This window comes from Gracilinanus agilis, chromosome 3 (genome assembly GCF_016433145.1).
Source record: "Gracilinanus agilis isolate LMUSP501 chromosome 3, AgileGrace, whole genome shotgun sequence".
Classification (NCBI taxonomy): Eukaryota; Metazoa; Chordata; class Mammalia; order Didelphimorphia; family Didelphidae; genus Gracilinanus; species Gracilinanus agilis.
This window is the reverse complement of record NC_058132.1, coordinates 2,067,481-2,090,484: the sequence shown is the minus strand read 5'-3', so window position 1 is coordinate 2,090,484 and position 23,004 is coordinate 2,067,481. Positions and strand designations below refer to the sequence as shown.

Below are 23,004 nucleotides of genomic sequence, written 5' to 3'. Positions count from 1 at the left end.
TCTGCAGTCAGAAATCTCTGAGTTCAAATCTAGCCTCAGACCATCACTAATGGTCTAATCCTGAGCAAGTTGCATAGCCACTCTTTGCCTCAATTCTCTCATCTGTAAGATGGGAAGAAGAAGAACCCTGCTTTCCAGGGTTATTATATAGTATCAATGGATATAATCACTGTGAAGCAAATCAGCCCAGTGCTTGGCTCACACTCAGTACTATGTAATGCTTGTTATGGTTAGAACGCGCTAACTGCCTGAGGTGCCCAGGACTGGTGCTGGCGTAGCCCAGCCAAAATGAGGCCAGCATTTAGGAATTCTGTTTTGGTAGGCAGATCAGAATGGTGCCGAGCCTCTGCTCAGGGCTGGGGCTGGATTTTCTGTCACCACATCCAAGAAACACTGAGGGAAGGCCTTCTTCTGTGTTTTGTCCCCGGAACCCGTGTCATGAAGTGCCTTCACAGATGGAGGAGGCAGAAAGTCAATAGGAACCAACGCCTGATGGCAAGCACTCTTTGGAGTCCCTGTCTCAGGAGCATAGTGCCTGGCCAGGAGTAGGTAGCCTGGACCATTCACACACTCACACGTGCACACACTCACTCATGGGCACACTTACACACACACACACACACTCACATTTGTGAATGCACACTCACAGACACATTCAGTGTGTACACTCATACACACTCACAGTGTGCACATACTCTTGTGGGTACACTTACCCACACTCATGTCTGTGTACACACTCACAGACACACAGTCACATGTGTGCACACACTCACAGACACACACACATGTGCCTGCACACTCATGGCCACACACATTTGTGCACATATTCACAGACACACTCACACATGTGCATACACTCACTCATGAGCACTTACACGCATACACTCACATGTGTGCACATTCACAGCACACTTATACCCACACTCATGCACGTGTGCACACACACTTGTGGACACATTTACACTCATGTGTGCATGCACGCTCACACATATAGACACACATGGACACACTTACACTAACATATGTATACACTCACAGACAGAGGCACACATATGCATACACACTCAGGCACATTTATACACACTCACATGTGTGCACTCACAAACACACACACCCTTTCCTGTATAGCCTGGAAAAATCAAAGGTCTCAGACTCCCAGTAACGGAGGCTGAGGATACCACATGTGGGATGCGGTGAGGATCAGGTCTGCCATTTCTGAGTTCTTTCTTCTGTCCAAATGCCTGGGTCAGAAGCCCTGAGCTCAGCCATCAATCTGATTTTGCCTGCTAAGCCTGAGAGTTTGGGAGGTTCTTCTTGCTTCTGGCGAAAAGGAGGCCTAGAGAGAGGGCTCAGACTCAGAGGGATGCTGAAATAGGAGCCTGAAGTCTCTGTATTTCCTGAAATGAAAGTCTGCATTTGTTCTGGCTGCCTCATAACCCCAACCGCCCCCCACCAGGCACAATAGCAGCCTTAGCCCCATTTAGGCCAAGGAAATCCTCTGGATCCCCCTCCTTGAGGGGATAAATCAGTCAATTCTTCGCTAGGGTGGCAGAAGGCAGAAGACAGACCCAGCAGAGAAAGACAGGATGCTCCAAGAGGGAGAAAGGGAAGTGCAATGAGCCATTAGGACTCCGGCAGCCCCTGGATTGGGTGCAAGAAGGAAGCCGGGCTCTGAGCCTGGGGAGAACCTTTCTGGGAGGCGGGCGGCCTCCTCTCCCTTCTCCTTTGATTCGAGGCTTTGCCCACAGCCTATTGGAGCGCCCATGAAGGTGCCCCAGCCCAGGAGTCCAGGGGGCAGCTTAGCTCCGTGTCCGTGACACATTCAGGGGCTGAGTGCACCTCTGCAAGGCTATCACAGGGCACCTCCTCTAGGGAAAGGCGAGAGGACCCCATTTTCAGGGTGTGCTTCCTCCTGAGCGGGGCCCCCAGCCAGACCTAAGTGGGTCCTGGCTTTCCAACAATCTGGATGGCCCAACAAGAGTGCTCAGCCAGCACCTGGCACAGCCGAAGGAGAACTTTGTCGTGTTCCTCGTTGGGACGTTGTCAGGTTGAAGCAAGCAGGAACAAGTGGTGAGCCCTCCGGAGTGGGGAAAGAGGCTGTCTCGAGGTACCCCCCTGTTCTGGACTCTGGGCCTGCTGAGCCGCCACCATCTGTCTCTCTTTACGGTTCCAATTTCAGCCGTGCATGGAAGGGACGTCACCAGAGTCACACACGTAACCTGTTCCTGCTCGCTCATCTCAAGGCCTTGAAGGCCATGCCTGAAAATGTGTTTTAGACTCGAAAGAAGGAACTCCATCTAGTGCACCTGGGAAAGAATAAGGACCTGGAGAGCAGGCGATCGATATCCACAGTGCCTAGGTGAGCATATGGTGCTCTCGGAGAGCTCCAGACTTGAGGTCCAGAGAGCCAGAGCTGAGGACTTTCTCCAGCAGGTCGTATACGTCTTTCCACATTTCCTTGGCTCTTTCCATGACACCTGCATGAAGGATCTTCCACTAATTCTAGACACCATAATTTCTTCAGCCTCCCCTCCAATGATTTTGTTTCAAGCTGATTTTTTTTCCGAAAAAGAGTAGTTTAGAACCATTTTGGCAGGTGCCGCCCTCTTGTTTGTTCTTATTTTGGGGGCAAATATACGTGTTTGTGGAATATATATATATATATATATACACACACAGACATTGTATATACTCATTCATGTAATTGTGATTTATGAGAGAGGATATACATGGACATGCATATAAGTATATATAAATACTCTCATGCATACATACATACATACATATATATGATTTTTCAAGGAGCTCCAAATTGCATTGCAGAATGTTTTCACCATTATACAGCTTTGTCAGTAGTGCATTAGCATGTGCATGTCCTGAAATCCTTCTAAGTGTCTTCGCCTCCCTGGGGACACGTCCACCTCACTCACCAATGGGCTGGAGGCCTGTCACTTGCCCTCTCCCCATTTTAGCCTGTCTACTGAGATGGTTCTACCAGGTGTGGCTGCTGCTCGTGCCACAGTTTCTTGGAAAACGATGCTCGTATGCCGTGAACATCACAAACACTCTAAGTTCTAGTTTGGTTGAACAGTCGATAGTGTGCCAGGTCTGGAATCAGAATCAGAAGGATCCTCTTCATGGGCCCAAGTATGGCCTCAGACACTTGCTAACGGGGTGATCTGGCAACTCACTCAACCCTAATTGTTGGCGCCAAATTTCTTCATCAGGAAAAAGAAAGGACGACCACTCCAATATCTTTGTCAACAAAGTGCCCCGTGCGATCACCAAGAGTCTGACATGTCAGAAAAACAACTGAACAACACCAGCACATATACTGACCCAGCACAGCTCCAAAGCACTCCCGAGGAAGAATTCTCTCCACCATTAGAAAGAGAAGTGGCAGACTCAGAGGAAGGGTGGAAGCAGAATCCACGAGAAGGCATTGAATGTCTACTGAGTTCCAGGCTCTGGGCCAGGTGCCGGGGTCACAAGGAGGATGAGTAAAATACTCTTTCTACTCTAATGGGGACACAGGAAAGACCTAGATCATCAGTTCACTCAACAAAAATGCAAAGTAAATAATTACAAAGAAATAGAAAGCAATTGAATCCAAGGGAGTGTGTGTGGCCCCAAGGAAGAGGACATGCAGTCATCTCCACATAGACAGAGTGCCCGAGTTGCAGCCTAGAAGAGGAATGACTCTATGAGGGGAAGGTAAAAAGAAAGATGGAAGAGGAAAGGCAAGTTTCCCCAGACACAAAGAGAAGGCAGTGCAAAAGCAAGGAGAGGGAAGAGGAAGTGTGTGGGAGGATTGAAGGGGAAGAAAATTCAGGTGGACAGAAGAACACTGGAGAAGGAGCCACCCCCAATGATGTTGGAAAGAAAGCTGGGGGTCACTTTGGCAAGGACTCCAACAGAAGGCTTTGTGCTTCAAAGCTGTTGGACACAGAAACTCCCGGGGTGGGAGGTGGGGGGGTTCCAAGCCCTCATTGGAGCCTGGGGATCACTTACTTAGGGTTGGGAGAGGCTGACAACACCTACAATGCATGATCCAGGTCCATTTCAGATCACTTTATGAGGACAGATTATGCCAGTCCAGGCCTTTCCCAGAAATCTCCACTAAGAAATCTGACCCAGACATGAATTTATTTTGCAAGCCCTGAGAGCTGTTCTAAGAATGGACAGGCGGCCTCTGCCAGGAAGCCCTGCAGGACTTGAAGATCTGCCTGTCTCTGTGAATCAGCAGGAAGGGGCTGATGGCTGGGAAGCACAATGAAGTGAACGTGGCCACCACCACCAGCCAGTTGCCGGAATGAGTCACGTACACTTTATACAGCGTGCAGCCACAGCTGATGCAGTAAGCACAAATGAAGATGCCCACCAGCAGCACAATGGTGTGGGTGGCCTCGATCTCGGGAGATGTCCTGGGGGAGAGGCTCATGCTGTGGAGGTGCCGGACTCTCTGGTGGTGGCTGCACAGGATACACACGAGGTAGCCACTGGCCCACACCATGCCCCCAACACAAAGGATGTCCCGCAGGGAGGGCAGGACAATGGTCTCCTTTAGCACCTGCTCCCAGTAGCAATAAAGTATGTCAAATCCGCCTGTGTGGCTGCTGTTGCTGCTCCTTTGTCCTGTCATATAGATGGGCACGTTTATTTCTATGGCCATGTTGGCCACCCAGCAGAGGAGACACAAAGGCCTGATGAGCTTCACAACTCTGGCTCTGAGTTTGGCCAACCCAGAGTGACTGGGACTAACGGTGACAGCCTGGAAGGCACCCAAGAGAGCAGTGGTACAGATGGAGAGGCCCCGGCTGACTCTTTGGAGGTAAAACACCACTTTGCAGCCCCCATTTCCCAGGAAGGATCCTTTCCTCACATAGAAGACTCCTAGAGGGCACCCCTGGAAGAAGAGCACGATGGCGTTGGTCACCGTAAGCTGGATGAGAATGGGGTCCACTGGCCTCGACCTGTGGCTGCTGAACGAAGCAAAGACGTAACAGCCGAGGAAGAAGGAGTTGCCCAGGACCCCGACGCCAACCTGAGAAAAGAAGATCATCCCCAGGACCATGTTGGAGGGAGGCATGTTCTTGGAGTGCTAAGTGGGCATTGCTGGAGAGAGCATGAGAGAAGAAAAGAAAGAACCATCAAAAGCCTTTCAAGGAGACCCATGGAGGTGAGAAGGTTACCTGGGAGAGAAGGGATGGAAGCTGATAAGGCAGCAGCAGAATCTTCTGGGTGACAACACAGCAAACCTTGATGCTAACACAGGGGCAGCCCTCCTTCCCAACTGCAGGAAGCCACCAAAGTTCATGACGTTCACACAGCTCGGCACAAGTTCTGGAACCCTGCAGAACAGGTGACAGAAGGATGGTAATTCCACTCAAATTCCCCTAGCTGACTCTTTTCTCACTAACGTTCCCTTTTATTGGAATTATTATAATCAATATCCTTACTCAGCCCCAGGGAAATACAGAAGAACATTATAGGCTATCGTTAGAACCCTTACAGGCCCCTACAAACTCCTAGGAAAGCCCCACCTTTATATGTTATAATACAGAAATTCCACTAGACGTCACTTCACAACAAACCAGCAAATAGTGGGTTAATGTTAAAGATTTAAAAACCCTAACTTAGGCTTCTCACTCTCGTACACAGGTGCCTGCAGAACAGTTTCCAAATTTCCCCCCCCTCCCTGATTCAGTACAGTTCACCTAAAAGAACAATGAATGAAATATGGAGAAATTGTCTCCCATGAAAAAGCCTGTACTTTCCCACCACTATAGCCCAAGAGATACATCAAACACACCTAACACACTGTCTCTAAGAAAAGATAAATGTTGAGAATGGATTTCCATGCCAACTTTATGTATGATCTCAAAGCGTATAAAATAAACAGCCCAAAAGCTGACCAGAGCAATCTTTATGATGGCTGGCTCTGGCTGAAACCCTGATTGCTCTCATTTGTCTCAACCATGTTGCCGAAGCTGTCCCACCACTGAGATTTTCCTGGACCTGTGGGAGTCCTTCACTCCCACACCCAACCACACAGCCCCACACACAAATGCATCTTGGGGAACAGACTCCCTCATTCTCTTCCCAGGCATCATTTGCCACATTGACTCCTCATTGGGGAATGATGTTTAGCTAGGCTGCCAACCAATGCTGAGACCTTTTTGGATGACTCGATATCTTTGGAGGGAGATTTGACTCTAAACTGACCAAGAGAATTTTGAGTCAAAGACTCACAAAAGAGGCTTTGGGTTTGGGGATAATGTGGCAGAGAAAACGATAGATATTTGGGGCAAGAGTTCCTCAACACATCGCAGTTTCCAGCTTGCCTTCCCAGAAATTCAGGAGACTTTGCCCTTTGGGGAGTAGACGGCCTTTGTCTTCTTTTAGCAGAGAGATGACCTGTTTTCTATCTAAACAAATGATTCCCTCTTATATAGACTCTCTGGCCATGGAATTCAAGCTGAAGTCCCAGAGCCCTTCAGGGGCCAAGCAGAGATCGATTTTGTCAGCTAAGGAGCAAGAACCGATAGGATTCTACCTTCTTGTCCATCTGAAGATATGGTGGAAAAATCTTTCCTAAATTGCCTCATACGTATTGAGAAATGAAAGACAGGATCAGGAACTTCCCTCTAGGGGGGCCGTAGAGAAAGAAGCTGGAGGAAGTCCTTGGTGCATCTTATCTCCAGTTTATTACAGTTACATGTGTTTCCTTGGGGAGCAGACCCAGAACAGTCCAATTTTAAACTGTTTTTAGTGGATTCAGATTTACATTTGCATAAAGAGGTTTAATCACTAGTCAATATTTTTAATGATGCTTTTGTTTGGTAGGAAAGGCCATGACTGTGAGTTCAAATAAAGGGCTTGCAATCAACAAGAACAAGAAAGCGGAAAACTATCTATGTTGTCCATTTAGATATTTAGACAAAACATCTGGGCATACATACATAGAGGAGTATGTCAAGATAACTCTTTGTCAGGGGACAGTTGGGTGGCTCAGTGGATAGAGAGGCAGGACTAGAAATGAAAGGTCCTTGGTTCAAATCTGGCCTCAATACTTCCTCGCTGTATGATCCTGTTCAAGTCACTTCACCCTACATTGCCTAGCTCTGACAACTCTTCTCCCTTAGAACCAATACACAAGGAAAGGGCATCAATCTCTGGGCATCAATCAAGGCAGGACTCTGAGTTCTTCTATTGAATCCTCTTGACTTGATGGAGGACTAAACTTGGCATGAAGCATATGGGTCTTCAGAATGTCAGATCTTTGGCAGTGCCAAGGTACAATGCCTTAAAGAGGCTGAGTCTGAGCACTTGGGACATGTGACAACATGGAACCACAGAATCATCTCCAGAAGAGGCATACGTAAGTGAGGCTTATTCTGTGACCTGGCCAAAATGTGGCAAGGATGCTGATTGTGTTTGGAAAAAGAATTCGGTGAAGAGAGAAACTGATCTCCCAGTCTCTGTCTCAGGGCAAGAACCATTTATCCAGGAGAGTAAGGAGCATGGGGCTGCCTAGGGGCAAAGGCTTGATCTGACTGTCCCAAGAGGCTCAAGCTCTATTTATCTATACAGAGTACCATATCCCAGAAAGTAAGATGCATCTGGCATGAACTGATATAGCATGTAAAATCCTCGAGTATATGGAGGACAACCTGAGAAAAGTCTCGGAAGGGCAAATCCTCATTTAGCACACTTTCTTCACACCAGAGAGCTAAACAGAGGAATGACCTTAGAGATGCTGAGTCACCTGAAGAATTTCACAGAAACTCCAGCATCCAGAAACCAACTCATCCTACCTGGAAAAGAAATGAGAAAAGATGGCAACTGGCCATCATCATCAGAAGGACATCAGGAAGACAATGAGTCTATCTGTTCTAGCTGTTGAAGAGGTGACCAGGCATGGGCCACATGTAATCAGGAAGAGAATGGGACTTTGCTAGGATAGAAGTTTAGCTCTAAAGGACTTGCTGTGGTCAAGAGAACGAGAACCTTAGAAGGAGGCGATTCTAGTCCCCACAAACAATGTCATAGTCTCAGCAACCATTCATAATACGTTTCTCCCAACAAGATTCATCAGAATCTAAGTCCTGTCCCAGGGCCCATTGGCAAAGGGCTTTTTATTGATGGAGATGAATGTCTAGCCTTGACTGAGTGATGGGGCAGACTTGATGAGAGCAGAAGGGGTCTAGCCTTCTTGAATAATCTCTCAGACTCTTCAAGCTTTGTATTACTTTGCTCACTTTTGACTGCCGATTCTGCTTCAGTTTCCTTAAGGAAAAGACTCTGGGAAGACATAAGGAGCCAATGGTCCTTATCGTGTCCTTGTCCCCAATTTATTATACTAGAGATTTTCAGGAGTTTCCCATTGGGTGAGATCTAGGATAGACTCTCATGTTATTTACTGTGTGATCACTGTGGAACTGGAATTGGGTGGGAAAAGGAAGAAGCCTTTGATACAGAGCTCTGGGATTCCCCCTTGCCCCAAGGAATGACACAACCATCAGAAGTTAGGTTGAACTTGATTATGCCCAATTTAATGTGGAAAAGGGGGTTTTGTGTTGAATATATTAAAAGGTTAGGTCTCCAGGGGATTGAAGAATTATCAATCTCCAATTAAAGAGTAACCTCAAGTTAAAATGGACTTTTATGGAAATTTATTTACAATTGAGGAAAGGAAGAAGAAATAAGGAAATAAGAATCTAACACAGTAGGTAATTTTCTCCAATCCCCTAGTTAATCCAGGTAGATCTAATTAACCCTCAGCCAAAGAAAATCCGGCCTTGATCCCAAAGCCAGAGACTCAGAGGGAGAGAGACCTGGAGACTCAAAGGGCCAGAAGCCTGGAGGGCCTGGGGCCCCAGAGGTGAATGAAACAAAAGCTTCAGTCACAAAGTCTCTATTAAAAGGGAAGTTGCTTTAGAGAAGTTTAGGAAGATTCAGTCTTACACTCACTACATGGAATGCCCCAGTCACAAACCAGCAGAGCTCCTTCAGGTCCCGTTCACAAACCAAAAGAGAGAGCCCAGCTCACTGAGGTCTCTTTTTAAAGGGACGTCTTTTGCGTGACTTACTGTGGCCTCCTCTTAGTTTGCTTGTCCAATCACAACAGATGCTTTTCTTAGGACTGCCCATGAGGCAGTCAGTAAATTCTGATTTGTTACTCTAGCATTCGTGGGATACAGACCACCCAAAATGGACATGTTTTCACCTTTGGTGATTAAATTTAAAGATGGGCAGTATAGATTTAATCTAATTATCACACCACCTGGATTAAATATTTATGGAAGTAGAAAGATATATGTCTAGCCTCATACCCTTTCTTTTTGAGGAAAAGAGAGTAGGGACCCGTGGCCCCAATTTCTTACATCTCCTCCTGCCAATAAAGTCTGTCTTGGAGAATGATGGGGAAGGGGGAAAATACTAGAGATCTCTTTGAGTAAAATAATGACTCCCCCATGCTATAAGTGAGATAACATGCGTATCTCACAATGGGTCTTCTTTACATACAAGATCCTCTCTTCTTACAGGACCTTGGTGACAACTGGTTATGAAAATTGAGAATATAGGCTTCACTGTTGTTGTCCTTGAAAATATAGCCCAGATGGCCATCATGTTCCAGTCTTTACATGAGAAACATTTGATGAAAGCACCCACACATCACCTTAAGGAGAATACTGGGGACATTTTGAGGTCACTTTAGAATTCCTAGAACATGTCATTGGTGTTAAGATGATGTACATGTGTAATGATAAGCAACATGATAACGCACCAGGGGAAAATAATAAAGCCCACTGAGAAAGACTTCATTGAACCCCCTGCAGAAAAGAGAATGTGATGAGAACTCAGAAAGCACTAAGAGGCTTCTCTGGAGGTCGTGGTCCTGAACACTTGCAGTTCTCTACTGACCAGCTCTGACCTTCCAAATGCTCTTTCCCTCACCTGTACCTATGCTGGAGCAGAGAGCAGTAACTAAGGAAAGACTTCCTGCTTTGGGTTGGCTAGAACCAAAGGATTTGCTCCAATAAGGCTGGGAGCCAAAGAGAGGGGGTAGATCAAGTCCAGACTAAATCAAACTCCTCCAGAGCTAGTGGTCATTGTTTGATATTTACAGGAAAATACGTGGCTTCCATGATTCATTTGTAAACTCCTTTAGGGAACACACATATTTTTATATGTTTCCCCAGTGACAGGCAGTTTCACATTGGTAGTGGGCTCTTCATTCATACTTGGTGACTGACTCATTGGTCACCATTGTGTCTCCTGGATGTTGCATCTCTCTTTCTCCCAGGTTATAGAACTCTCTCTGCCATCATTCATTTCTTCTTCTTTGGGGACTATTGCCTTGTGTCTGTTGGGATTCTTTGATGTGTTCATGGTCAATGCACTGCTCCTTTATTGTCCATACCTCTTCCATGACAAGTGTTGGTCTATCTGCTCACACCTCCCATGGGTAATTTGCTAAAATGCCCCTCTGCAACAAGGTCAATCTGAGCCCTTTTACTGCCTGGCAAAGGTATGAGTCACCACCCCAAGCCAGAGAGAGCTCTAAAAAAGGAGGTGGAACATGTCTAGAAAAAGCTTAAGTCTATTGGAAAGAGTGAGAACTGAGTGTAAATCCAGTCCTCAAACAATTACTCATTGTGTAATCCTGGGCCACTCACCTAGCCACTTTTGGCCTCAGTTCTCTCAGCTGTAAAATGAGGTTAATAATAGCATCCAGCTTCCAGGTTTGTTATAAGGGTCAACTGATAGACAAAGCACTCAACACAGTGCTTGGCACACATTAAGTGCTATATAAATGTGAGCTATTATAATGCATTAATTGTCCTACCTGGTGGTTTGGCCATCTTTCCAATGCACATAACTGGTTGTATCTCAGAACAAAATGTGGGTGCCACATATGGACTTTACTTTGGAAGACAAACCCAAATCAAGCCAAGACACAATGAGCACTTGGGCTGAACCTCCTGCCACCAAACTCAGGAATATCAAAGGAATCCTTTCTTCTGTGGCTGGTCCCCCATGACTCCCTGCTGCCATGCCTTTGGGGTGGCTAAGAAGCTTAAAATCTTAATCTTACAGGCTGAGGAGGCAGAAGATAAATGGAATCCAACATCTTATGTCAGGCAATATGATGGCAACCCAGACTTAAGAGCTGAGCATCTGACCAGAAAGAAGCTATTCTGGGACATACACACACACACACACACACACACTGTAGAACCCCAAAGTTATGACACAGAAACTAAGCAAACACAAGCAAACACAAGCTAGGGACTCCCCGATCAGGATGGCTCCAAGAAACCCAAAGTTACTAACAGGTCAGGATGTCTTAGAGAAATCCACGGTCACTAACAAGAGGGTATTCATTAGGCTCCCAAATGTAGCATAAAAACCCTACATGCTTGGGGAGACAGCCAAAAACCACTAACTACAAAGGCTATAGAAGTTCTGCTTCAAGAACTACAGGGTGCCCCTGAGTCTGCAGACACCCACCACCTTACCTGCCACCTTACCCACCACCCCCTGAATTTCCCGCCACCTCCTGAGCATTATCCTGGAACCCCAAACGTATATAATCTTTACTCTGACTATGCCCTCCTGGAACTCCTTTGCTGAGCTCCCCCGGCGCGCACTAGAAATAAAGACTTCCCTTTGCTTGGATTGCATTGTCTCCTTGTGCTTCTTGGATGGCAATCCATTCGGACCCTAACATATGGGGGCTCGTCTGGCACTGGATTCAACCCCCTAAGGACCACCGGGACAGGGGAAGTTCTCTCCCAGATTTCGTGACAACTTCCAGAGGTGAGCGGTGTGTCTGTGCAGTGTGACTGGTTGTATGATTGAGTATGGGAGGAAGTCGGACTCTGGCTGGACATACGGCTTAGGAGGATGTCCTATGCCAAGTCCCCAGGCAAAAGTCTGATCCCTCACCTGTTTCTGAATCTGGACCGGCTAGACATTTCCTGTCGTCCACAAGGAAGTGGGTCAGGAAAGTCAGGAAGTGAATCAATTAAGATGGGTGGGTAGGAAGTCATCTGAAAGCTCGGAGACAAAGATATGGAGCTTCAATACGGAACTTCAGGGGGTTGGAGGCCCTCTGTCCCCTGGAAAAAATTAGGGGGAGTCCAGAGTGTGAGCCTCTGGCAGAATTAAATTCCAGGAAGTCCAGAGTTTGAGTCTCTGGCAGGAATAGACCCCAGGAAGCCTTGTAGTGGACACACTATGGGCGCGGGGAAAGCAAAGGGCACTGGATCCTTTTGGAAGGGCTCCAGGGAATGAGCCTGACTCAAATTCTGTGTGAATCCACAAAAAGGAAGACACCAGGAAAAGCATATTTCATAGGTAAGGCAATCTCTAAGAAATGGCAAATTTAAAAGTGACCAGAAATTTTTCCTCTCTGTCCCCCTTTTTAGAAACGGCTGACTCTCTCTCTCTTTTTGCTTCAGCTAAAAAAACCAGTTCTGCAATAATTTTTTTCTTTCTCCTTTGGAAGGAGTCCAATTGGTGATGGCCACAGACAATGTAAAAAGTTTTAACAATTTTCACTTAGCTAAATCAATCTTTCCAGCAATGTGGCACACCTGGAATTATTCAGGCAGGTATCGGAATCCCCCTTCATAGAAAAGTGAAGAAGCAAAAGTGTATTTATTTTAGGATACCTATTGAAGCATGAAGAAAGGTAATTAAGAAACAAAATTCATCATATGTCAGCCAGCACCTTGCTAAGAGTTAACCCTTTTCTGACTCATTCTTTTTCACAGAATTCTTTAGTCATGGAGATATGAATTGTAACAATTGATCTTTTGCCAGGATGAAAAGAAGAATCTAGCTTATATAATTGATGTTTTATTTTTGTCAGAGTGTGTGTGATATGCCTGTGAAATGTGTCCTTGATCAGTCTGTGTGTTATATGTTGTTTGTCTGTGATCACAATGGGAGGGTTACAGGTTGGGAAAAATAAATCTCTCTCTCTTCTTTAATCATTCCAGAGGAATGGGGAAGACAGACAGAGGCGTTAGAGAAATTCAGAAAATAACATTGTAATTTCTGAATGTCTTAAGCTCTAAGATAATTTAATTGGTTAAAAGAAATCTTATTCTCTGCTCTTACTAAGGCAAGAGTTAAACAAACTAATCTGTCAAACATTTCTCCTTCCATTTCTCACTGGCCATGAGAAAGGGAACATAGGAATCAAAAACAGAAAAAGGGACAAATTTGATCCCATCACCAAATTATATCAACAGGTTAAGTACTGAGATATATATCTAATGAAAATGACAAAAGAGTCTAAAATGCAATCTAAGAAAAACTTATTCAGACAGAAAGCAATGATTCTGAGTTGTGTACAGAAGTATAGAAGGTAACTTTCCTAGCTAGCCAAAAAACCATCAATCTTGTTCAGTGCTTAACCAAGAGTGAAAAAGCTTCTTTAAACAACCATGAATTCAACCTAATATTAATCACACTGATGTTAGTGAAAATTTAACTTAAAGATTATTAGAATAATGCATTTGGCTTACATTTCAAAATTAGACTCCTTTAGACAGAGACTGGTCCATGAGAAAATTATTTGTTGAGAGCGAATCATCCACGGCTGCCCCAGTTCAGCAGAAAGTAGCTATGAGAAGCTAAAAAAAAAACATCGCCCATTCTTCCCAAAACTCATGGACCTTTCTCTACCCATTAGAATATATTTGCTAAGGAATTGAATAGGTACCGATGGTATAGTGTAAATTCATTGACTACTAGTTAAAAAATGGAATTTCTGTTAAATTTAAGAATGCACAAAACTTATATTGAAAAGCCATCTATTAGGATTTGCAGTGTGTGAAATACAGATTTGAATGATCAGACTTACCAAAAATGCTTATCGGACTGAATTTGGGGTAAACATATGAGCATGTAAAATTGTTACTCTAAGATCTGTACCATCATATTAAGCAATAGGTAAAAATATAAGTAACATTAGGGTTTCAAATTTTGGTAATTCAAAAATAATACATGCATTAAGAATCTAGCATATTATGAATATAAAAATTTGGACAGCATTGTAATTTATTAGGATATAAAAATTATTTTAAAAGCATGTGCAATGTATGAGAAGAAATACATGATCTAGGGAATAACATGCAATTTGTTTTAAAAAATATTATTCTGGGTGAGAATAAGCAAGTAGAATAGCCTCATGTGAACAGACTCAGAGAGGTACAGTGACCAATCAAGTGTGACTTGCCAGCTTAGCTCTGTAAAGTGAAAAAATGAACAAAAAGCTAATAGCAACTTTATAACATCTATAATGATTGTGCAGAAATTCAGGTTTCCCTAATTCACCACAATTGGAGCATAAATTTAAAACAAAAAGGGGAAACCGAAGATATTATAGAGAATAAAAGGCAGTTAATACAAAAAATATGGATTGGACATTTATAAAAAGCAAATAACATCTATTGTGACAACTTAAAATTAAGCCTTAGGACAAAAGGGAGATTTTACTCCATAATTAGAAGCATTCTTCACTTAAGAATTGATTTTAAGGGTTGAGGATTGCTAATGATTTTTGATATGGTACAATGTAATTTATTGTGGTAACAACAAAACAAAAAGTTGAAATGTTGTTTGTGGGAAGCCAATAAGAGAATAGATAAAAATCTGAGACTCCTCATTTGACCCCTTTTATGACCCACACCTTTTCTTATTGAAAAACATTATAGCCTTCTAGGAAAACTTTAAGTTCTTAGTAAACCAGCACTTAATGAGTTAACAGCCTTTTTTCACTCAGTAGAGTAAAGCTGCAGCTGTGGGTGTATCTCTCTCACTGCTCCAGGCATCCCAACCTCACGGAGTGGCAAGCTCAGGCAAAATAACTTTTAGATAAAGTGAGGCTCATTTTTAACCTTGAGACTGTTTCTCATCCAGCATTATCTTCATAAGAAAATTCTTTGTAAAACTATAACTTTATTGTGCTTTGCTGTGACATAATTTGTGTTTCTGCGCAAATGCAAAGTTTCGGGGGGGGGGGTTCTTTTGTGTGAAATGAGTCTTGAAATATATATATATATAAAACTCCATACTCCTGGAGCCAGAGCTGGAAGCATGAGGTAAAAGACAACTCCCTTGTTCTGTCCTTATTTCCTTATCAACTAAACTGTCCTTATCAGAGATGATAAAGAGATCTCCTCAGTTGTTATTGAGAACTTATTCTAGAATTTAAACTTGGGATATTTCAGATGAGATGTTCTTTTAATGTATGTGCTGTCAGAACTAGCAACAAGTAATCATGACACACAAGATTTTTAAAGTGGTTAATCTATGCATAGGTTTTAATAATACAGGGACTAAGAATTTGGTATTTTTCAAAAGATGGAGTTTCTAATGGATAAAGAAATACTAGGTGTGAATTCTAGTGCAAAATAGACACAAAAATTGGGAAATCAGAATAATATTGATGGTATTTGATCAGCTATGTAGCAATGTTTTCAAGTAAAAGGAAACTAAACTGGAGGTTCTATTATATTCTGTTTTAAAGAGAGGTTTGAAAGGAATAAGAGTAAATATTTTTAAATTCAGTTTGTTTACATACTGAAGGATTGCTAAAGGACTTAAAGTTATTTACAAGTTGTGGAGTTCAAACTAAAATCTGTTGAGAATAATTTATGATGAAGATTTTGATACATGCAAAATTTTAAATTGTGATGATCTCACTTGTTAAAGAGGTATAAGAGAAAAGATTGCTAAGTAATGAAAAACTAAACGAAGCCAAGCAGCCTTAGGATACATTGCTCACAAGCTTTTTACCCCTTCCTTGCACACAGGAAGGAGAAAGAAGTGCTTATTGACTAAATATGACTTTTATGTGAATTGCTGCTAAAACATGTATTTTAAGAATTGTTTGAATGTGAGCAAAAGCTCATTGTAAACCTGACTGTATCATAGATTCTGTTACCTCTGTTTACCAATTTGTACTATGAACTGAAACTTACAGTTGATAAGCCCTACGCTAAAGCTACAGTGTCTCAATTCTTAGGAGTTATTGCTTAACATTTGCAAGGATACCAACTGGTATGTTTATTTTTATGATGGTAGCAGTAAATCAGAAAAGGTGAAGATGACCTAGAGATAATTTCTAAAATTAATGTGTATGCTGGTGGAAAAATCACAAATGATTCTGGAATTTCTCTGGACAGTTATCCTGAAATGATCCCTGTATAGCCTTGTCTTAGTCCTTCTGATGCACTAGGTCCAGGAGATAATACAGCCCTGATTTATATTTACCGTGGAGCTGCTCAATCCAGCACTCTTGTTCCTTAATTCAGGTTTTGTGACTAAAGTGTAAGGTGTTAATCATTACCAAACTATGTAAAGATAACTGAGGGATCAGCCTTGTAGGGATGTGAAAGGCTTGTTTGAGGGAATGGAAAATTGTTTCTAAACTGCTGCTTAGCAGATTTCTCTAAGCTGTAATGGGTAAGACTTGTCTTTTAAGGAAGGAGAAGGCTTCTGGGAGCTAATGGTAATACAGAGAATGTTCTGTGATATTTAGAGAGGCAATTCTAGGGCTCAACCTGGACTGGACCTCTTCTGACCATTTGAACTACTAATCTTCGAGTGGCACCTCAGTGGCATAAACCAGTGACAGCTTTGGCCTGTACATGAAGCCCCATCACTATGTGTCCCTTGGGATGTGAGGAAATGTTTTCCCTGTCTGCCTTTTTGTGACAAGTCCCATAATCAGTGCATGAGGCAAACTGTAAAATTAAAGTTTCCATTTCCCCAAACAACCTATTAGGTTGATAATTGAAAATTATCAAATTGTTAAGGAACATGCTTTGAGAAGTAAGGTGAAGTTTAGTAATAGATGATTTGTAGCTTGCAGCCTTAATTTACCACTATTGAAGTTTGGATCTTGAGCTTGGAAATATAACCCAAAACTTTCTGATTTCCTCCAGAATCTGGGATAAAGAAATTTATCTGTAAAATATTGTTATTCAAATATTTATAGATGCCCTATTAATTTGAGCTTTGCAAAAGGATACTCTGTAACAGAAACATCCCTTGTCAACTCTACAAACAACTTAGGAATCAAACTTCCTAAAAGAATCAATTCCTATCCAAGGATGATTTCTGGAGATGAAGTCTGTTGGCTAAGATACCCAAATGTTAAGGTTTAATATCAATTTCTATTGTACTAAAATTTCTCTCTTTATATCTGGTGTTCTAGTTTTTGCCCCAGTCCTAGGTTCTATGTTCCCTCTTGTGACCTGTGTCAGCCAAGTCTCCAAGCCTTCAAGACCCTGGCACTCATTGCAGACATGTCCCTGAAGACCCTGTGCCCACAACTTCTCCTTCTCCTCTCAGGGATTACAGAAGGCTGAAACCATCGCCCCATTCCCTTAGATATCTGGAGGAGGGGGGAGACGACATAGGACATTGTGCCACTCTAGTGTAGACATTTTTCAGGCAAACTATAGGCAGGAAAATTCCTTTGCTCCCACTATGTACCCTTACCTGACTCTGAGTCAAAGGTTTGATTCAGTTACTAGTAGAGGGGAAATTGAGGTGGGACAATGAGCCTCCTGGGAATGGGCTGGAGAGATCCTGCAGGCACTTACAGGACAAAACTGCTCGACCTGGAAGGGAGCTGCATTGCCAGTACTACCTCTGAGCCTCTCCCTTTTGCCTTGTGCTTACAATCCACCCTGAGTGCCCATTCTCATCCCACTCTTGGTAGGGCTGGGCATAGGAAGCCCCTTCCATTGTTCTCCATGGCTGACTATGCTTATTTCTACAATTCTAGGTCCCCCTTCTCCTCCTATTCCTCCTCCTAACTATAGGCCCCTGCATGATTAACCAGCTGGTCAGTTTTGTGAAGGATGGCTTTAATGCTGTCCAACTTATGGTCCTGAGGCTACAATATCAAACAATTTCCCCCTTGGAATATGGTGAAACTGGTCCTTGGGAATGATTTCCCAAGGGTCCAAGAGAAAAAGTGGGGAATGTAGAACCCCAAAGTTATGACACAGAAACTAAGCAACCACAAGCAAACACAAGCTAGGGACTCCCTGAGCAGGAGGGCTCCAAGAAACCCAAAGTTACTAACAGGTCAGGATTAAAAACCCTACATGCTTGGGGAAACAGCTAAAAACCACTAACTACAAAGGCTACAGAAGTTCTGCTTCAAGACCTACAGGGCACCCCCTGAGTCTGCTAACACCCGCCACCCCCCGAGTTTCCCACCACCCCAAACATATATAATCTTTACTCTGACTATGCCCCCCCCAGAACTCCTTTGCTGAACTCCCCTAGCATGCACTAGAAATAAAGACTTCCCTTTGCTTGGATTGCACTGTCTCCGTGTGCTCCTTGGGTGGCGATCCACTCGGACCCTAACAACACACACACAGAAACAAATTCATACTTAGGGTCAGATATACACACTCACATTCACAAACCCATTCCCTTACACATACTCACCAACACTCCTTCCCTCTACAGCCTAGAAGAATCCAAGTTTTCAGACTCCGAGGTCCTGAGGCTGAGGATACCTCATGTAGGAAGAGGTGACAGTGAGATCTGCCATTTATAAGCTCCTTCTCCTGTCAAATGACCTGGGTCAGGACCCCTGAGCTCCCCCATCATTCTTATTTTTTCATATTAAGCCTGAGATGTTTGAAAGCCCACATAGACTTCCTTCTAGTGAGCCTGAGAGGCAAATGGAAACCTACAGAGAGGGCAGCATCTCAGAGGAAACAGTGAATTAGTGACCAAAAAGCTTTTTATTTCTTGAACCGAAGAACTAAATTTGCTCTGTTTTTCTCATACCCCTCCCTGGGAGTTATCACAGACCCTTTCCCCCATTTAAAGGAAGAACAGAAGTTCTCCTCTGCTCCTACCTTCTTGGGGAAAAGAAATCCTTCCTCTTGTATCCATTTCATCTCAAACAGACAAATTTGCACTCATATCCATACACAAGCCATAGTCACAGACATCCACCCATACACTTATACACTCATACACACAACCACAGTCACACAGACTCACACCCTCACCTGCACAAGTGTACACACGTACTCATGTATCTGGACAGTCTCTGTCTCACACATCCTCCCCCAAACCCTGTGATGGATGCTAACAGGAGACAGACGAACCTGCTCTAATCTACCCTTTTGGTCAAGAATTGTCTCTGCAAACCAGGAGAACATGGTACACAGAAAGTAAAACACTGTGGAACAATCCAACGTAATGGGCTCTGCTACAGCAGCAATGCAACAAGGCAGGACACTCCTGAAGGACTTGTGGGAAAGAATGCTAACCACGTTGAGAGAAAGAACTGTGGGAGCAGAAATGCAAAAGGACAAGATGTGACATGACTTACCACATGTATATACGTTGTATATTTAGGTAAGCAATTTGGGGTTTAGGCTTTAAAAGCTCGCTCTGTGCCAAAAACAAATAACATGGAAATAGGTATCGAGTGACAACATTTGTACAAACCAGTGGAATGGCTAGTCAGCTCTGGGAGGGGGGAAGGGAAAGAAATTGAATCATGGAAACATGGAAAAATATTTAAAAATAAAAATTTAATTAAAAAAATTTTCCTGCATCATAAATGGCTTACAATTCCTCTCTAAGTCAGCCAAAGAATTTGAGTCAGATCCTGGCTTCAGATGTCCAGGCCCTACTGCAGAGTCCCATGACATCAGACCCGGTCAGCAATATCCCCTCATTCCAGTGGCCTTCTTTCTAGGGCTGGTAATTATGAGAGAGGCACTCTGAGAACCATCCCAAGAACCAAAGTAGGGTGACAGGAAGCACAGACCATGCCAGAAAAATGTAGGAGGCTCAGAAATTGGTCACTGAGCTGGGTGGGGAAGAGAAGTGTGGAAAATTAATACTGAACTGTGATATTATGTAAAATCGCCACATCCCTCCTCAGTCCCTGCATCAAGGTCAATCTCCCAGGCTGGGAAACTGGATCAGGACTTCCCTTGCCTTGTTAAGATCTTAAAAGGATAAAAGGATTCACAGTAGGGCTGAGTGGCTCTGGTGAACTCTGGACCATTTGAAAGTCTAAGGTAAGGCAGGAAGCTCTAGCAGCCTTGTTGGACTCCCTTAGAGTAACTATGGGCCAACCATGTGGCTGAATGTGTTGAGTCTTTCACGTCCTGGGGAGGACACTCTCCTCCTCTGGTGAAGTAATGAGGGAGAAGCTGAGGTCTCTGAGTTCACCTCCTCAGGGACTATTTCCCAGTCAGAGATGTCTTCGGATATCCGGGGGATGGACGGAGTGGTGAGCTCTCAAGGGGTAGAAATAGATTTGTAAGAGAGGAGTTCACTCTCTTTTGCCCCTTTTGGGCGTAGGAATATCTTGCCCATTCAATTAATAAATTATTTTAAAATTAGGAATATTGGCTCTCCAATCATTGAAGAAGTAAAATCAGATTTGAACTCAAACAGATTCTGATTTAAGGAAAAAAGGGAGGCAGGCTCTTACCCTGAAGAGAATTGTGATGTGAGGCAGGAAGCCTCCTTTCCCTTCTCCTTATATTTGAGGCTTAGCTAATAGTCCATTGGAGTGGTCATCAAAGTACTGCTCCAGGGTCATGCTAGGATGCAATTCCTGAAGGAACTAAAGACCCAGGAGTGCAAGTGCTGGGCTCATCTATAGGAGAAGGTCATAGAGTGCCTTTCTCTTGGGAAGGAGCAAGGAATGGTTAGATCCAGTAACACTGGCCTCCTTGCTGGTCCATAAAAACAATAGCAACAACAACAAAACACACTGTTTCTCAGCTCTGGGCATTTTCTGCAACTATATTCCTTGATTGGAAAGTCCTCTCTCTGTCTTTCCCCCTTCTGTTTTCCTTGATTTCCTTCAGGTCCTGACCAAACTCCCATGTTCTACAGAATCTTTGGACCCAGACATTCACCCAATTCCAAATCCTTTTAATTGGTTGATAACCCTTCTGTATTTCTCACTTCTCACCCAAGGGTCGAATGAAAGATTTGAAGAAATGATTTCCTGAAACCTAAATGAAATAGACCCTTCCCTGTTCTGGAAGACAAGTTACTCCATCAAGAGAGAAAATGAAGGGGGAAGCTGGGTAGATCAGTGGATTGAGAGTCAGGCCTAGAGACAGGAGGTCCTAGGTTCAAATCTGGCCTCAGATACTCCCTAACTCTGTGACCCTGGGCAAGTCACTTAACCCCCATGGCCTAGCCCTTACTACTCTTCTGCCTTGGAGTCAATACACAGTATTGACTCCAAAATGGAAGGTGAGGGTTTTTCAAAAAAGAGAGAGAGAAAATGAAGATCGAGCTGCCCTTTTTTAGATGAACTCTCATGAACTGTGAACACTTCTTTCCACTAGAGATCATGCCATATAAACTATGTGCCAAGTGGCAGAGGCACGATCTCAGCACAGAGGCTAAGAACATCCTCCAGAACCAGGGAAGATCCTCCTTCCCTCTGAGGTCCCTTGCTGGGATGTGTCTGCCCCTTTCTGGGAACACAGGAAAGCTTTACGGCATTCCCTCCCCAACTGCTTCACCTAAAAGCTGGGGATTCCCACCCCTTCTCAACTGCCTGGATTCATTTCTGAGGGAGACACTAACACTCACCAACTGTCTTCTGTGCCACTGTAGATAGTCAGGATTCACCCATCAGAGCATACAGGGGACAGTCTGGGCTGTAGTTATCGGGACTGGATGTGTGAGCTCATCTCCCTCTAGAGTTGTGATTAGTGTGTCATCTACAGGAGAACTGACACTGTGTGATTAGGGAGTCGTAGATAGGGAATTTGGACCTCTTGAGACAATCTTGATCACTAATGAAGACTGATTAATGAAATGACTTCCTGCCAGCTGGAGCTGCTGAGAGAGAAAATTTGTTGTGTTCCTTGTTCCAGAAGTTTTGGAGTCTTACACATTCTATTGATTCCTATGTATATTTGAGAAATGAGGCTTTTATTAGAGAGACTTGTATAAAAATTTTCACCATTATGATTACTGGGTATTACTATCCATCCTAGCCTAGTCTTTTACAATCTCCTTTCATTTTGTCCATTCTCAAAAATGTGAAGCTTCTGACCATCACAGTCCCTAATTTACCCTGTTTTCTATCAGCTCCACCACCTCATCTTATCCCCTTTCCCTCTTTTTCCAATAGGGTAAAACAGATTTCTATACCCAATTGATTATGTAGATTTTTCCCTCTTTAATTCTGATGAGAGTAAGGTTCAAGAGCTCTCCTCCCCATCTCTCCCATCTTCCTCTCCACTGTGAACACTCTTTTATGTGAGGTAATTTATCCCTATTCTATTTCTGCCTTTCCTCTTCTCCCAATTGCATTCCTCTTTCTCACCTCTTAATTTTATTGTATTTTTTAAAAGATTTCATCCCATCATAATCAACACATACCCTTGTTCACTGTCTATTTATGCTACTTCTAAATGCCCTAATAATGTCGTGGTTCTTAGAAGTTTCAAAAATTATCTTCCCATGTCAATATATAAACAGTTTAACCCTGTTAAATTTCGATTTTTCTTTCCTGCTTACCTTTTTATATTTCCCTTGTGCCTTGATTTTGAGAGTCAAGTTTTCCTTTCAGCTCTGGTCTTTTTGTCAGGAATGTTTGAAAGTCCTCTACTTCATCAAATACTCATTTCCCCTCCAAAGGATTATGCTCAGTTTCACTGAGGAAATGGTTCTGGTTGAAATCCTAGTTCTTTTACCCTCTGGATTAGCATATTCTAACCTCTCTAGTTCTTTAATGTTGACATTGTCAAATCTTATGTTATTTGTTATCTTGACTATGTCTTCTTAATATTTAAATTGGTTGTGATTTTTTTTGGCTGCTTGTGATATTTTTTATTTTACCTGGAATTACAGGAATTTGACTATCATTTTTCTAGGGCTTATTTTTTGGGATCTCTTTCAGGGGATGATTGGTAGATAATCCATTTCTGTTTCACCCTCTGAATCTAG

The 23,004-nt window shown here is 43.4% G+C and overlaps 1 protein-coding gene across 1 annotated transcript; it reads right to left on the bottom strand.

Moving 5' to 3' along the window:
- Nucleotides 1-4,171: 4,171 nt before the first annotated feature.
- LOC123242875 (vomeronasal type-1 receptor 4-like) lies at nt 4,172-5,089 on the bottom strand. The gene has a single exon (XM_044670985.1). It carries the CDS (start codon nt 5,087-5,089, stop codon nt 4,172-4,174), a length of 918 nt encoding a protein of 305 aa, XP_044526920.1.
- Nucleotides 5,090-23,004: the final 17,915 nt, after the last annotated feature.

Coding starts and splice junctions, on each gene's coding strand:
- LOC123242875 (XM_044670985.1), bottom strand. CDS start 5,089: ATGCCTCCCTCCAACATGGTCCTGGGGATGATCTTCTTTTCTCAGGTT.